General features: G+C 37.8%; 2 protein-coding genes across 2 annotated transcripts; one reads left to right on the top strand and one right to left on the bottom strand.

The window, feature by feature from the left end:
• Positions 1 to 982: 982 nt before the first annotated feature.
• LOC126372966 (CLIP domain-containing serine protease 14D-like) lies at positions 983 to 9,001 on the top strand. The gene is made up of 9 exons (XM_050018895.1): positions 983 to 1,235; positions 3,446 to 3,507; positions 3,697 to 3,788; positions 4,472 to 4,659; positions 5,240 to 5,348; positions 6,087 to 6,268; positions 6,951 to 7,051; positions 8,065 to 8,247; positions 8,620 to 9,001. Exons 1-9 carry the CDS (start codon positions 1,154 to 1,156, stop codon positions 8,731 to 8,733), a joined length of 1,113 nt encoding a protein of 370 aa, XP_049874852.1. The 5' UTR covers positions 983 to 1,153; the 3' UTR covers positions 8,734 to 9,001.
• A 56-nt stretch (positions 9,002 to 9,057) lies between these two features.
• LOC126372974 (GILT-like protein 1) lies at positions 9,058 to 16,098 on the bottom strand. Its single transcript, XM_050018908.1, has 5 exons — positions 15,840 to 16,098; positions 11,777 to 11,908; positions 11,119 to 11,292; positions 10,233 to 10,373; positions 9,058 to 9,374 (listed from the first exon to the last, which is right to left on the bottom strand). The coding sequence occupies exons 1-5, from the start codon at positions 15,912 to 15,914 to the stop codon at positions 9,249 to 9,251; spliced, it is 648 nt and encodes a 215-aa protein (XP_049874865.1). The 5' UTR covers positions 15,915 to 16,098; the 3' UTR covers positions 9,058 to 9,248.
• Between the last annotated feature and the right edge of the window lie 486 nt (positions 16,099 to 16,584).

Raw genomic sequence — 16,584 nt, 5'->3', positions numbered from 1 at the left:
GTGCAAGGCAGTAGCTAGGGGGCCGACTACAATATGTTAAACCTAAATCGCAAAGAGTGAAGCTGTGAAATATAATGCTTGCTATTAATAATAATGTTTCCTATCCACTGGTTGCCTGGAAGAAATTGCTGCTTAGCAATAAGGCCGCCAGATTGTACTGTATCTATCTTCATCTGTGTGAATCTGTTTTGTATGTTGTGTGCAATAAAGTATATTTGATTTTGATTTGATTTGATAACCCAGACACCAGGGTTGACGAGGTTAGTAATTAACCTTACAACCCACACGATAGAAGGAGATTATTCAAGATGTACTGTTTTCTCTTAAAACGCCATTTGATTACTTGAGTTTTATTTTATGTACTTTCTTGGCTCTTTCTACATATATGTACCTATTTATTAGTAAGGTGATTTTGTTGGTGTTTGTACAAAAAAGCTTGTGAATAGGTTGTAAATGCGTGCGCCAATCTGAAACGAAGTAGCGGTGATTCACTCCACACGACAGAGGTTGCCCACAATTTGTATCGTCGTATGGTTTAATAAGTCGAACTTCGATAAAAGTCGATATTTCGTGTAAATAGTGCTCCTTTGAGAGTTCCTTTTTAAACAAACAGCTAGACACATTTTAGCTAATAATTAAGTCCCATATTGACCATCTGACATACCTATGCAAATTCATGTACTTAATCGATTCAATAAGCAGTAACTGTCAGTAACTGAGGTTAGTAGATAATATATATACGGTACGTCAAACTTATAACGTGCTTAATTCCATTTTATAATAAGTAAGGGCTTTATTTAGGTAACGTAATTTAAATTTTCTACCTACCGTGAAAAATAAAAATTAAAAATATATTTTTTTGATTCCCAAAAAAAACCAATGTGTTCCCTAAAAATATATTACTTTTTTGGGGTTGTCAACCACTGAAGCCGGTTGGTAGAATGGAAGGTTTTGCTCTGTATCATTTATTGTAAGCCCAACACCAGAGACGCCCACTTCCACTGGTTCACCGTTTTCACATTGTATTTTTAAAATATGCGAATTATAAAATAATATTTTCAGCATTGATAAGTTTAGTGTAGTTCAGTGGACATGCGAAATTGTGCTTTAGTTTCTGTTTCATAGTGATTTAACTATTGTGAAAGTTACAAAAATGACATTAAATAATAATAATATCTACGTGATTTTTTGTGTGTATAGTTTTTTAGTATGTGTGGTCTACGCGCAGTTTGGAAGTAAGTAAACTTTTAGTTTAATAATTTTGTGACTGAATAAGTACTCGCTTAAATATAACTTGAAGGGAAAACCCAGTATTTTTAATATTATACTTTACATTTTATACGTTTTAATTTCCTTTAGTTTGCATTAGTTTCTATAATATTACTTAACATTATAAACTAATAATATGACAAATACTTTATTCCACACACAGGAAATACAAAATTCAAAACAAAAGAGAAATAGAAAGAGTACAATTATAATAGGCGTTGCAGTTGATAAGTAGCAATGTCTTCCAGGCAAAATTTAAATGTAGGAGATATTTAATCTTAATTACACCTTACTTATACCTTATTATGTACCTTCATTTGATATACTTTTTGAAAAGGTGCTTTACATCGAAACAGATTTCTACACGTAGTTGAAAGCTTGTGCCAGTGTATCGATCCCATACTCTACAGTTTTTTTGTCTTTTTTCATTATACTGGATGAAAAAACACAAAAAAACTGTAGGCCCAATATAGGGCGGACTAAGTATTTAAATTTAATATTGCTATAATTCCCTTTTAGACAAATAAATACTTAGGAAACGAATATACTTAATATTCAATGATGATGTCATTGACGATACCATCATGTAATAAAGTAATATCCATAATGCAGTGCCTTTACAGTCAACTAATTGCAGAATTTCCGAATGATACAATGGTGCAGGCGCAATCAAGATACATAAACGACCCATCCATACGAAGGTCACCATATTACATGCACGCAATGTTGATGTTCTGCTCCATATCACAAACCTAGACATATAAAATACTCACGCCTATAATCCCTAATGGGGTGGGCAAAACCACAAGACAACTCGCAGTCACTGTTGATACGAAATCCCAACATGGATATAATGAACCTTATGGTGTTAAGGGAATAGCCTATCACCCATAAAAAAAATGACCATCGCATTAAAAAGCATGTAATCCCTCTGTCGGATTTTACGACATGCCCGGTAAGACCAGCAGCTGAAAGTGTATGTGTGTTATTCGCTCCCAAAAGAGCATCACCATCTTCATAGCATTGTCCCGTTTTTCACAGGGTTAGCTTACCTAACCTGAAGATTTGACAGGTCCGGTCTTTTACAGAAGCGACTGCCTATCTGAACTTTCAACCTGCGAAGGGAAGACCAGCCCAATACAGGTTAGGTTAGGCCTCCAAGAATGTATTTCTTGGGAATGTGGGTACGCGATAATCATTTGCGATCTAAAGATGAATTCGAAAACTGACAATCATTGATTTAGGTCTGTGAGGATTCGAACCTGCGACTTCAAAATGAGAGGCAAGCGTTCTGCCAACTGGGCTACCACGGTTTTCACTCCCAGAAGAGCGTAGACGATATAACATAGCATCACGCTTTTGTCTCGGAAGGGGTGGGCAGAGATGTATAGTATACTTTAATGTTAATATACCTAATCTCATAGGTATATCTATACACTCAGTTTCCAGGATTTGTAAACATACCTAGCTGGCGAAGAGTGAGTGTCTTGCTAAATACTTCCGCCTACCCCTTCGGGGATACAAGCGTGGTCTCGGACTTGGTGCTATGTAATGTTAACTTGTTTAAAATGCGATTAGGTACTTATAAACAAACAATGTGTTGAACTTTTAACCACAGAAAGATAATATCTTTTAGTATAATTTTATTCTTCTTCTATCGTGTAGGTTGTGAGGTGCAGTATCAACCTCGTCAACCCTGGTGTCAGGGTTACTTTTGAGCCGCCAAAGGCCCCTGACACGTCTCATGTAACGATTACTTACACATCAGTAAGAAGTAACCGGGACCAACGGCTTAACGTTCCTTCCGAAACACGGATCGTCTTACTTTCAAACAATCTGGTGATCGGCCAGTAATGTCCTTACCCAACTAGAGACCACAACGTAATTTTTGTGATATGCCCCACCGGAAATCGAACCCGGGACCTCCGGATCGTGAGCCCAACGCTCAACCACTGGACCACGGAGATCGTTAATTTTATTCAGTTTATATTTAAGTCTATCATAGGTACATAATACAATAACGGGAACACCCAACTAAAATAGTATAAAATGCACAAAGGATAACGGTACATAGGTAGGTAATATGATAATAGTGATGTGACGAGCTGTGAAAATTTACAGCTTAATTATTTTGGCTTAGAGTCGCTTATAACCCTTTTGTATATTTCTTTTTCAGGTGTATCGATAAGCGTAGGAATGGGAAGAGGTAGCAATGAAGAAGAATTTTTGAATCAAAAGGTGAGTATTTTTTACTTGTTTATTCAATATACATACATACATACATACACACATAAGATTACGCCTATTTCCCGTTAGGGTAGGGTGAGACCGCGGAATTCTACTTACTACGATCCTGACACACCACTTTCGCTTCTCAACTCTACTTTCGCAACACTACTTTTCATCAAAGTTTGAATTTTTTTTCAGAATTCATGTCCGCCTAACACAACTTGTATGCCCATCAGTTCGTGTCCAATATTAGAAGATCTTTTGGATTTTTCATGCTTTTCGTCAGATAAGTAAGTATTGCACTCATTCTTATCAGTTCTGAAGATTCAGTTAAATAATAGGTAAGTATGTAGAAGTTTGAATGTTTGTATACATTATATTTACTTAATAATTAACTGTTTGTAATAAATTTCATCAACCCATAAATTATAATTTACGGCATACCACCAATATATCAAAACATTATAATAATATTACATCATCAACATCAGCCGTACGACGCCCACTGCTGGGCATAGGCCTCCCCCAAGGATCTCCACGACGATCGGTAATCGATGATGCTCTCCTCGATAATATTACATAATTATCATTAATCATTCAACATCCATCCATCTCCCTAGCATCTTTTTATGCATTATAATGTATAATATCAGACTGACAGTCGCTTCTGTAAAAGAACCGGACCTGTCAAATATCCAGGTTAAGTAAGCGAACCCTGATCCCAGAACCCTGACGAATACTTAGTGATGATTCAGACCATGATTCAGAGTTAATATCAATTGGAATTTCCTGTCGAAAAATTAATAAAAAATTTAGTGATTTTTTAAAATTATTTTCAGTTCCATACTTTTGCGACGGAAAATTCCATTTGAAATCAACTCAGAATCATGGTCTGAATTATCCTTCAAAGTTTTCGTTACGATGTCACTAACACTAACAAAAACACACGGTAAAGCTTCATACTCATATGCAGATACTTCCATCGTCTAAACGAGCTGACATGTGGCAACTTCAATAACGAGGACTACGTCTGCTGCCCCACTTGTGACTGCGGCAAGTTGTACCAGGAGGGCACGAAGCAGTGTGGCCAGAGCATGGTACGAGGGGTCAACTATAAGGGCATCGGCATACATCCCTGGGTGGCTAGGATTGGGTTCACTCGTAAGTTTACATTCTCTAACTTTGATAATACAGCCAGTGCTCTAATCTAACCCTCACACATCACTAATTTAAGAGCCACGCTCTTGTCGGTGTAGCATTATCCATGCTACTTTTTAGGGAATAATAGGGCTGTGGTTTCCCTCTTGCCTTCCGCTCCGCAGTATTCTGTCTGACGCAAGTGGGATGGCGCCCAGAGCTGTCTATTTCAAAGCCATACTAGGATTCCTGTCCTCCGCCTCTGAATAGTACTGACAGTTACTGCTGCCCTCTGTCAGGTTCCAAGTCTCTGAGACCCCCCCCCCCCTGAATCTAACCTTATAGCAAAATTATTAATAAAAATTTCCAAGGCACAGTTCGGATCCTTAATTTTTCTTTGAAGATGATGTGAAATGGTTTAGTGTGGTAGTCAGTGGTAGATGCATTGAATTATGTTACTATAGGGTAGATGCACAACATATAGGACAATTCAATTGTTTCGTGTACAGATTTTTTAAATATTTTTTGCATCGTTAGCTGATGTGTGTTTGATATCATTAAATGACCAGTTTATCAGGCTATGGCAGATTAATTTGTGTTTCAGACAAAGAAACAGGCAATGTAAGGTTTGCCTGCAGCGGGTCGATAATAGGAAGACGCACTGTGTTGACAGCTGCACACTGTGCTCTCGCTAAACCAGAGGGATACAAGTTGTAAGTATACATAAGCAAATTAGTAAGTAGTAGTAGTAGGTATATAGTAGAAGCAGTAGTAGTGGTAGTTGTAGTAGTGGTGTAGTTGTAAGTTGTAAGCGTGTTGTAGTTGGTATTACCAACAAATGTTTATAATTATAACTGGTGCTCGTATTTCGACAAAGATCGCGTAAAGAATATTGGAATTTTGTTTGCTAAGCTTTTGAGGCAAATGTACAATCAAAGAGCAAAAGTGCAGTCACTTAGCCCAGCGAATTATTTGTAAACAATGGTGAAATTATGAACCATTAGTTGTCATAATTAGTATAAAATGTATGTTTTTGTTGGTGTTTTTGGTCTATTACAGAAACGACATGGTAACCAGGAGGTCTTAAGTGCAACCAGTTAATTTATTACTTTGCAAGAAACTGATTGGACTTTTGCACCTTATCGTACTTACTTAAAACAACATGGGCCTCCGGCTTTTTCTTTGTTTTTTTTTTGACGTGACTTTTGTAGATTTGCCGCAGATGGCATTAACTACTTGGCCGGACAAATGGGGAGCGCTGAGGGCTCTCACCCGGTAAGGGCCTCCGCCGGACCTTTGTGTTTATGTGTTCCATTAAGAAATACAAAAGTCCACAACAAGTCTACAAAGTGACCGGAAAATGGAGAGTCAACAAATCATTTTTTTTATTCAAAGCAATATTTACAATTTTAGTTATCTGAGTATTTAATATAACCCAATTTTGTTATCAGGTCAACAGTAGTAGTAGGCGAATGGGACATAGGTCGTAGTCCCGATTGCAACGAAATGTTCTGCGCACCCCCCACCCAGGCCATCAAGGTGGATAGCGTTATCGTTCATCCGGGCTATGAGCAGAAGATCTTCCGACATGACATTGCCATGATCATGCTCAAAGATGATATCAAATATTCTGGTAAGTTTTTCTGACTTGCTTTAGGATTTCACTTTTTTCTAGAAAATAACAGAACAGGTTTTCGATCAGGAATCTTGCTAGCTACCTAATTCACTCAATTTCTTTTAATCTACTTATTTCATTTGTGCAAAGGACATTGAATCAAAACGTCCTGCTCCATCAACAGATTCCATACATATCTCATTCGAAGCGTCTTAGTGAGTTGATAATTATTTTTGTTCTATGGCGACTTTCTCGAAATACGCGGGGTTTAGCCGGAATTCCGGTTTTTAACTACGATTTTGGGTACCGTCTAGTACAACATTGTTTCAACCAATTTCGATTTTCGACAAACCATTTTTTTATTTTATTTCTAAACCACATGGAAGTGGTAATCTTTTTAAATATACTAATGAAATACAATAAATTATCTGTTGGAAGGCGGGACGGGTCTCATACAGTTACGGTCATGGTCTTTTTTGCTTTATCTAGTAGGACAGAATACTACAGTGTTACCTATTACATTGTCAGTGGTAGGAGAACACAATATATACGACACTGCCTAAAAATTTCATTACCAATGTCAAATGTGTACTGTAATGATCTCATCAGCGACCTTGAACATGTCCATCTCCCTGTCCATCAGTTCTGGTGGACGTTTCCTGGTATATGAGGGCACTAATTATTGGTGTATTCATTCCAGTGACAGCAGCGCCCATCTGCCTGAGTGATAACCCGGAAATCATCATCAACGAACGCGCTGCGCTTGTTGGTTGGGGCAAATTATCCGGACAAAACAGCCTGGTACGAAATGATTATCTGATTCGAATCTGACACTATGGTGCAATACGCGGTCTGAATGCCATCATTAATTAGATCGACCTTCCACGTCAGTGTTTTGAAAAATCTTAATTTATTCACTACATTTAGATGTTCGATTTACATTTTGTGGTGACAAGTGAATCAGCATCATGATGTAATTTGCGATAGTTGTCAATCACTTTAAACGCTACATGCGTTTTACATTAAATAGTATGAACCGTTTAATTTCAATCAAATTCACTCAAATCAGCAAATAGTTCGGCCTCCGTGGTCCAGTGGGTGAGCATTTTGCTCACGATTCGGAGGTCCTGGGTTCGAAGCTCGGTGGGGACAAATCACTTTGAGATCCCTAGTTTGGTTAGGACATTTCAGGCTGATCACCTGATAGTCCAGAAGTAGATGTTGGTGCCGGTTACTACTTACTGGAAGTACGTAGTCGTTACTTGAGTCATGTCAGGGGCCTTTGGCGGCTCAGTAATAACCCTGATACCAGGGTTGACGAGATTGGTCATCCACATCCCAACCCACACGATAGAAGAAAAAGAACTGAAGAAAGCACAAAAGGAAGCTTTTACATGGAGAATCAACATCGGAGTACTAGTTTAAAGCGCAATAAGTAAAGAGGCAATAACTTTTTTTACCAGGCCTGAACTAAAAACGTTAATATCTCGCATCAAAACTCGCTGCCGTACTCGCAACTGTGTCGCTAGTGTGCGTTCAATTTAAGTACATGTCTTACAGAATGCCAAAACAAAAACTCACCACGGATTAAGATGCGGATTTCAAAAATTAGCTTACAGAATTGCACTGCTGGTAAAAAATTACAAAATCATTATTGGTATAAATGTCTAGTCATGGTCGGTATGTGCCACGTAGGTCTAAAATAAAGCTCTGTGAGGTGTGGGTACTTAGTTCATCTTGAGATGGATGTAGGTACCTCTGACTACCCCAATCGGGATAAAGTCGTGAGCTTATGTTATGTTATAAATGTCCAGGTGAGTCGTCAGCAGCAACTGGATGTACCTTTGGTTCCTTTGGAAATGTGTGCGCGCATATTCGGAGACTCGGTGCCGATCAACGAGGGGCAGCTCTGCGCAGGCGGCGAGGAAGGAAGAGATGCTTGCTCAGGCTTCGGTGGCGCGCCGCTTATTTCATTTAGAGATGGACATTTTGTACAGGTGATAAAAACGTTATAATAATGTTTATTAAAGTAAGTTTATATGTAGCGTACTCGTTGAAACACTAGGTGAACCTGTATGATATTGGAAAACAGATTTGTCAAATGTTAACATTAAGTATATTAAAACACTTGCTACTAGAAGAATCACAACAAAATACAAAAAAGACCTTCTATATATTGAAAAAAAAATAAAAAAATATTGTGATTTGTTTGACATTCTGCATTCCATAGAGATTCTTATCGATACAGAGAAAAAATAATTTGAGACAGAATTCCAAGTCCTTGAATTATTTAATTCATCGGATCTGACATTAGCTAAGTTTATATCCACCGGCATCCCAAATTCTTATAGCAACTTTTTTACTAACAGATTGGCATCGTCTCGTTTGGCTCAGAAAACTGTGGCAGTGAAGGAGTCCCCAGCGTCTACACCAATATAGCGCACTATAACAAGTGGATAGTTGACAGCGTGCCCTCGTTATAGCTAGAAGCCCCCGCAGTCAGAAAAGTCTTTCTACCAACATGCGACTTGTAACATTGAAGTATGAAGCTCAGACAGCAAAACATATCCTAAAATCTGCGGCGTGCTTGCGTTGTGGCCGTGAAAATTCACTTAACGAAAACTACTTTTTCTTTTACATTTACCGTAAAATATAATTTTCATTGTAAGTAAATACGTGGAGACGAAACATATCAACATTTGGATTCAAGTTTTTTTTGGATTCGAGTTTCAGACCATTGTTACTTAAACCTAAGTCCAAAAGTAGGTATTTAAATTTCCTTAGGAAAAATAAATGAAAATAAACAATGAAAAATTCATTTTTTTATTAATTACTTACTATTTCCAATTTGGTATACAAATTACGTTGAACAAACATGACGTTCATAAATAATATCACACTGCAATTTGTTACTAGGTTGTTCAAAACTAAATGAGAAACGAGAATTTGGTTGATCATGTTGGGCGTATTTCACTGCACGTACTCCTGCTGTTTTTGTTTAGAAGATGTACTGCCAGGCCAATCTGTTGTAGTGCTGAGCACAAGCTGTGGAATGCATCAAGAACGTGCACAGGGTTCCTATCAGGTCTACTTGGGCTGCATCTTGGACATGCTGGTCGAATACCTGGAAATATCATTATCATCACCTTAGTGTTATCGTGTGTTACCCCGTCCGTTTATCTAACCTGAAGATTGCACAGGTTCGGTTTTTTACAGAAGCGACTGCCTGTCTGGTCTTCCAACCCGCGAAGGGAAAACCAGCCCAATACAGGTTAGGTCACTTACCGTCGAATCGCATTTATTGGCCGAATGCGTGGAATATTCAGAAATTATCCTGTCATGTTATGTTGTATTAGGTTGAAAATTGCATGACACGAGTGTTTTATAAGTCATAAGCGTCATTACTTACTACTATTGACGTATTCCACTATATACTGAATCTTATCTTATTTAGCCTATACGATCCCACTGCTTGGCAAAGGCCTCCCCTTGATATACTGAATAATTATTTATTATGGCAGATGTTCTGATGTCAATATACAGGACGTTAGTGACATCGTAACGAATACTGAGTGGGATGATTCAGACCATGATTCTGAGTTAATATCAAGTGAAAATTCATGAAAATTTTAGTGCTCTTTTTAATTATTTTCAGTTCCATACTTTTGCGACGGAAAATACCACTTAATACTCGTATCAACTCAGAATCATGGTCTGAATCATCCCTCAAAGTTTTCGTTACTATGTGACTAACACCCTATATACTTAATAATTATTTATTATGGCAGATGAGTTGGGGCATTTTATTCTGATATCAATTGGTCGTATTATTTGCAAATCTACAGAAGACCAGAGTCTCGAGTGTACTTTACAATAACTAGATAAGAGTTAACAACCGTTTAGCTAGGCAGACGGGTTAGGCAATATTTTCATAACGATAAAACGTGGCTCAAAGTCTTACAAATGATAAGTAGGTACTTACATTATCAATGGTGATGGTTGGTATAAATTTAGGCGCGACGAGAGATGTCAGGTATTCAGAGTCAATCTGTAGCATGGTGCCTTTGCCAAATTCGACGCAATGTTGCACTTTTTCAGGCCGAACTTGTGCTTGAGCCACACACTGCAATCAAAAGTTGTACAAGATACGAATACAACAGGATAATTTCTTCTTTCACTCAAAAGAAACACGAAACAAAAGAAGAAAAACAGGATATAATACCCTGTTATTGCTCATAAATATAATAAATCGTTTGTGTGATAAATAGAATAATATTGGATGTGTTTTTGTGCGAATTCGACTGGTGTGTATAAATAAGTAAGTGTCTAACTATAATGAGGAACTTTTCAGGCCGAGTTCCATAAAAACAAAATAGGTGGCGCGATAAATATTATCCAAAGCAGTCATTAAGAGCCCCCGCAAACCACAGATATTCTATCTGCCGATAGTTTGGTCGGGTTGGGCTGTTAGCGCGCACACTACGCCAACTAAACAGTTGGGTTGGTGGTGAGTGCGCAAACTAGGCAACAGTCGGCCGACAATATTCAGTTTTTGAGCTACCGTTGAAGAGAGCTGTCGGCCGACTAAACAATCGGTCGGTGTGCGCGCTTGCAAGGAGCTCCATACTGATATAGCAGTCGGCCGATAGTTTGCTGATAGTTCAGTTTGAACGCAGTTGAGTAGCCCATCAAACTTATTTATCGGCCGATACCAAATCCCCACTAAACTATCGGCCGATAGAAAGTCTGTGGTTTGCGGGGGCTCTAAGCCTTAGGTAGCAAATAAGTACCTATGGAACTTAATACCTATTCATAAATGTATGGTTTAAAACGATTATCACTCAATATTGTAATGCCAAAAGCATCACCTCGAGACTGTACTTGGAAGCTGCCTCGGAGTCCATCTCGCAGGCGACGTACTCGAGCCTCTCCTGATCAGTACGACCCTGCATGAGGTTCAGCGTGCAGTCTTGCACCATGTTGCCGTAGCACTCTCGTTGCCCGTGCTGGCACTCAAACCCGCCGAAGCCGTAGTCTATACTCTGAAAACATTAACATAACATACAATTGGGTATCTAGAGGTACATTCATCACAAGATGAACTGAGTACCCACACATCACCTAGTTTTCAAAACAAAACAAACAACAACAAACAAAAATGATCTTCTTTTGTTATAAATGTAGGCGAATAATATCACATTGCCTAATTTTAAGCGGAAAACCGAATATCGGTAAGTGCCTTCTTAATCTGTTTTGACCGGAACTTGGAGTGAAAATCGATTAAATACCAGTCAATTCCTACCACTGAATTTATAGTTAATATTGATAATAATAATAACAACAATAATGATAGTGATGATGATAATAATTACGTTATTGGTAATAATATTGAAAATGATAATAAAGGTGCGTGTGACGAAACAAGAATAGAAATTTGTACTTACTATAATTTGTGAATGTAACTTTTATAACAAAATAAAGACTAACATCTATCTATAAGTACTAAGGTAATGTACCCGTACCTACCATAGCTTTGCCGAAGGGCACGAATCGCGTCCTGACGTGCCCGTGTAGCAGTCGCATCGCCGGCCGAAGCTGCTGCAGTATGAATGACTTGCTGTCGGGGCAGTTGCTCTCGTAGTACACCGTCAGCAGGAGCTGGAACACATACATAACATAAATGTCCCACTGTTGGGCACACACCGTCAACCGGCGCACACCACGGACACTTCATACGAAAACGCTAGTTTCACACGGACACTACACATTGACGTTATCGTACACGCGTATCTGTGTGTGTGTGTGTGTGTGTGTGTGTGTGTGTGTGTGTGTGTGTATGTGTGTGTCGTCTGACGCCCTTACGATTGAAGACTAAATTTTTTTTTTTTTTCGGTAATATCCGTGGACACTGTGAGTGTTGTGTCGTCTTTGGATAATAATAATGAAGAGAGGGTAGTTACACATGAAGTATTTTAAATACTTATTTGCGCGCATTGAGGGTGTTCAAACACTGTCTGCATGTTTTTCGAATTTGGCGAAAATATCAAGTGTAAAAGACGTGCTCAATTTCTCGATTTAATCTTTGTGTGTGATTCACCCCGTTGTACTATGCCACTTTGTAATATATTGTAAGTTATAAATAACTAAGTGGTGCATTTGGACCCCTCTGAAGACTGCTAGAAGACCAAGGTACTGTGCATTTTATCTTTGCTGTTTTTTAATCCGTTTCAATTTGTAATATCCCGTCTAGCGCGATCTGTTATAGTCATAGGCCGCGGAGAGGTTAAATTTGAAACTAATCTCTGTCTTTCTTCTACATGCAATATTTTTATCTCAGGACGTCTACCACCACCTTATGATCATTTCGACAAACTTCCGCCTTGCTTTTTTGTAATTGTTTTAGTGGAAATTTGATATCATGTTGTTGTCTTTTTTGTGTGTGGCGTCCTTTTATAATAAACTATGTCTATTCTATTCTATTCAATACAGTGTAATACGTTCTATTCTAGCCCACACAGCCAGTTATCACCTTCAACCAGTTGTTACCTTCAATTTTGTTAACAATTAACGACCACACATGTTATCGCTCGCGTGGAATACAAACCAATGCTCTATGTATACGTATATTGGATCTTATCATTATAGACTAAGGAGTGGTTTATATTAAATCCCGTGTGTGCAATATAAGTCGGGCGAGGCCAACATCTCAAAACATGTAGAGTAGTGAAAGTTGTCCTGTGACCCGTGTCATATGTCTGTCTATCCTAAAGTTGCTAGGCCTTGCCGATATAGGTCACATGCTCGATTGTTTTGTATATCTCTATTTTAGGTATATTACTATTATTATTTTTATTTTGTATTTCATGCAAATAGAGGTAGGTTTTTTGACGTGACTTATTGTAGATTTGCCGCATTATGGCATTCACTACTTGGCCGGAGTTGAGAGGTTGAGAGGTTGCGTTGAGAGGTCTCTCCCGGTGAAAAATTTAAGACAGTAGGTCTGAGAGTTCCCAGTGGGGCGCGGACCTCGGCTTAGCGTTGACTGTGAGGATGTTTTTTGAGGGAAAATGTCGACCCGAGAAGTAGTATCGGAGCCATTCCGGGTCGCTCTTTTCAAGTTTTCTTTACAAGTTTGTACCCACGCGTGCACGCATTTTTCATATGCAATCTCCTATTTTCCGCTTTCCGGCCCACAACGCTCGCGGTACCGCCTCTGTGTGTGAGAGCTTCAAGAGTAATAACAGCCATTATGTTATAAACATGCGATTAACAAGTAAAACACGGTTTAAATCGACTCCTTATACGATTATATAAACTTTAATATTTACCAAATATCAACGTTACGTTACAATGACGGAGACTCGCGTCAATTGTGTAAATTCCATAAACATGGCTTATTATTAAAATTACTACATGCTGTACTAGAACTAAAAGTATTTTCGGTTCAGTATCAATGAAAAACGAGGCAACTTTCCCCAAAAATGTAAAAAGCAGAAGCATATAATACTATAATAATTGTTGATAGATATATGGATCCCCTTGGTGGTTTAAGGCCCGATCTCCCTATCCATCTATAGGGAAGGCCCGTGCCCTAGCAGTGGGGACGTTAATGGGCTGGTGATGATGATATGGATCACATTATGTGTAGAATTATGTTGCTACCTACATTGCTTCTTTTTATTTTGATCAGAATAACAAACGGTTGAAAATGTATTGTGTCTGAGTATAATAAAAAGGGTCAAAAACAAAAATAAAAGATGTATTATGTCTGTTATCCATGAAATTAGAAGGTTACACAAAAGCAACATTGTACAGCGCCATCAATATATTTTTTGAGGAACCTATTCTGGAAAGTCCCTCATTGCCGAGTAAACTGGAAAGTGGCCTTATGAATAAAAAAAAACTTAATTTATTGTAGGTAATAAGAGAATTACTTATATATTTTCCGGCCAAGTAGTTAAAGCCATCTGCGGCAAATCTACAATAAGTCACGTCAAAAATAATAATAATAAAAAAAATACTTATATATTTAATATATATACTATATAAAATGACAATGTAACAACTTTACTAGCTAACTATCTGCACCGTCTTATCAGTCAAGAAGGCAATTTAAATTGGTAATACTTATTGTAACTCTACCACAGTTACATACAATGTAAACTGACAAACTATTTTGAACAAAATGAAGAAAATAACAGTAAAATTAATTCTAAATACAAAGTAGACCAACTCAAGTTTTGTTCTTCTATCGCGTGGGTTGTGAGGTGTACTACCAACCCCATCAACCCTGGTGTCAGGGTTACTATTGAGCCGCCAAAGGCCCCTGACACACATGGCTCATGTAACGACTACTTACTTACATCAGTAAGTACTAACCGGGACCAACGTGCTCTCCGAAGCACGGATCATTTTACTTTCGGACAATCAAGTGATCGGCCTGTAATGTCCTAACCAAACTAGGGATTACAAAGTGATTTTTGTGATATGTCCCCACCGGGATTTGAACCCGGGACCTCCGGATCGTGAGCCCAACGCTCTAACCACTGGACCACAGAGGCCGTAAGTTTTGTTGTTCTTGACTAGGGATTGATGGTTGAATATAAGAATGCTAGTGTTTCGCGCTCGTCGGAGCGATCGACCGGTCAATCAGCTCAATGGAATTTGTTTTCCCTTTTAACCGATATGGGTTAGATCCTTCTTTATCCATGCTGTTCAGTTATGGAATAAACTTCCTGCGGATATTAGAAAATGGATATCAGTTGCTTGTTTCAAAGCTAAATTAAAAGAGCATTATATATTACACAATGCCTAATATTATACATAAATATCCTATACTGTTTACACTTGTGTTTATGTATATACGTATGTAAGTATATATTTGTATGTATGGATATACTTTTTTTGTACACTTGCGTGTTCCAAAACTTTTATTGACCTCATGAGGGGTAGGCTGAATGAGATAGATCTCTATTATCTATTAGGCAAAACCGTCCTCTGTATCTTCGGACTCATCCCGCGAACAACTGAATTTCATAGGGTTTTTTCATGATTATAGGGTATAGTTGGGTGACTCACTGCAACGTCAAAATTCTAAATTCTATCCAGAAGACGAAACCGGATTTCGTCATCAGTTGTTACTTTAGTCAAAATTGAACATGTGTTTTTTTTAGCACGAATACATAACGTTTCGTCAATTTCCTCACATAACCGCGTTAAATCGTGTTTTGCATGTGAATTGTAATCATTATTGTACTTATTTCTATGACTATTTCAAGGTCGTGCGAATAATGTAACAAAAACTGTAATATTTTAACACTCTACATACTTAGTACCTGTACTTGAACAATGTTTCATTAATAACTATACGAGGGAAAAGAGAAAATGGTTGCGTGGTTAAAACGAAACTCTTCCCATTGTTAGAGAACAACCATCTACTAGGTATGTGTTATTGTTTGGATTTATTATTAGTGGTAAGTCAATAACTTTAATCTGTAGTCACTTACCTAATTAGCCAAACTGGTAAAATAACACGTACCTATGTAGGTAGGTTATTCCCAAAATGACTTACTGAATACTTGTTTATTACCTTTGGCATAGCTCTACAAACTCCGTTAACCACCAAAATAAATAACACTAACAGACATCTGTTTTTAAACACCATTATGATTTAATACACTTAACAAAACGTAAAATTATTGAAGTCAATATAATAAATTTCAGTTTTTCACAAACTCGCCATTAGCACACACTAAGGTTTGAATTATGTATGAACGGAACCATTTGTGTAAATAAATGAGAATGGTTTTGTCAGAGGTACAAAACGCGTGCGCCCACCTGGGCAAGAGCTGCGTATGTACCGCGCTAGTTTGCGAACGGTTAAATAATATAAATAAAATAATATCGGCACGGTGAAAATAGCGTAGAGTAGAGAGTTACACTTGTACCGTGGAATATTGAAGAAGTATAATCTGTTCTATATTACTATAAACTGGTACTTTAATTAATAAATTCGATTTAATATGTATAACTTGGTAATATGCAGAAATATGATATTATTTTAAAATATTGTGAATACACGAAATCCCCGCTCGTGTTCTAAACCACTGAATTCGACGTTCTGAGTTTGAATTAATGTTTGGATCAATTTGTGCCTGGTTAATGGCAATAGGTTTGCCCCTTATTACATGGGACTTCTCAGTTAGAGGGAGCCATGTTTAATAGCTGGCGAGGATTGGCGTATTATATGTAGGTACATACAGGCATGATGCTATATTACATTTTGTGAAGTTAGTACACGAAAAATATATTGATATTCGAAATTATAGTAGGTA

The sequence above is a fragment of the Pectinophora gossypiella genome, chromosome 15, assembly GCF_024362695.1.
Source record: "Pectinophora gossypiella chromosome 15, ilPecGoss1.1, whole genome shotgun sequence".
In the NCBI taxonomy this organism is placed as follows: Eukaryota; Metazoa; Arthropoda; class Insecta; order Lepidoptera; family Gelechiidae; genus Pectinophora; species Pectinophora gossypiella.
The sequence above is the reverse complement of the archived record's forward strand: the minus strand, read 5'-3'. Positions and strand labels throughout refer to the sequence as shown.

Excerpts from the sequence above, each read along its gene's own strand:
- LOC126372966 (XM_050018895.1), top strand. The coding sequence starts at position 1,154 with ATGACATTAAATAATAATAATATCTACGTGATTTTTTGTGTGTATAGT. Across the intron at positions 3,508-3,696 it reads AAGAATTTTTGAATCAAAAG|AATTCATGTCCGCCTAACAC; the intron begins GTGAGTATTTTT and ends ATTTTTTTTCAG. Across the intron at positions 3,789-4,471 it reads TCATGCTTTTCGTCAGATAA|ATACTTCCATCGTCTAAACG; the intron begins GTAAGTATTGCA and ends ACTCATATGCAG.
- LOC126372974 (XM_050018908.1), bottom strand. The coding sequence starts at position 15,914 with ATGGTGTTTAAAAACAGATGTCTGTTAGTGTTATTTATTTTGGTGGTT. Across the intron at positions 11,909-15,839 it reads TTTGTAGAGCTATGCCAAAG|CTCCTGCTGACGGTGTACTA; the intron begins GTAATAAACAAG and ends TATGTGTTCCAG. Across the intron at positions 9,375-10,232 it reads CAACCATCACCATTGATAAT|GTATTCGACCAGCATGTCCA; the intron begins GTAAGTACCTAC and ends TGATATTTCCAG.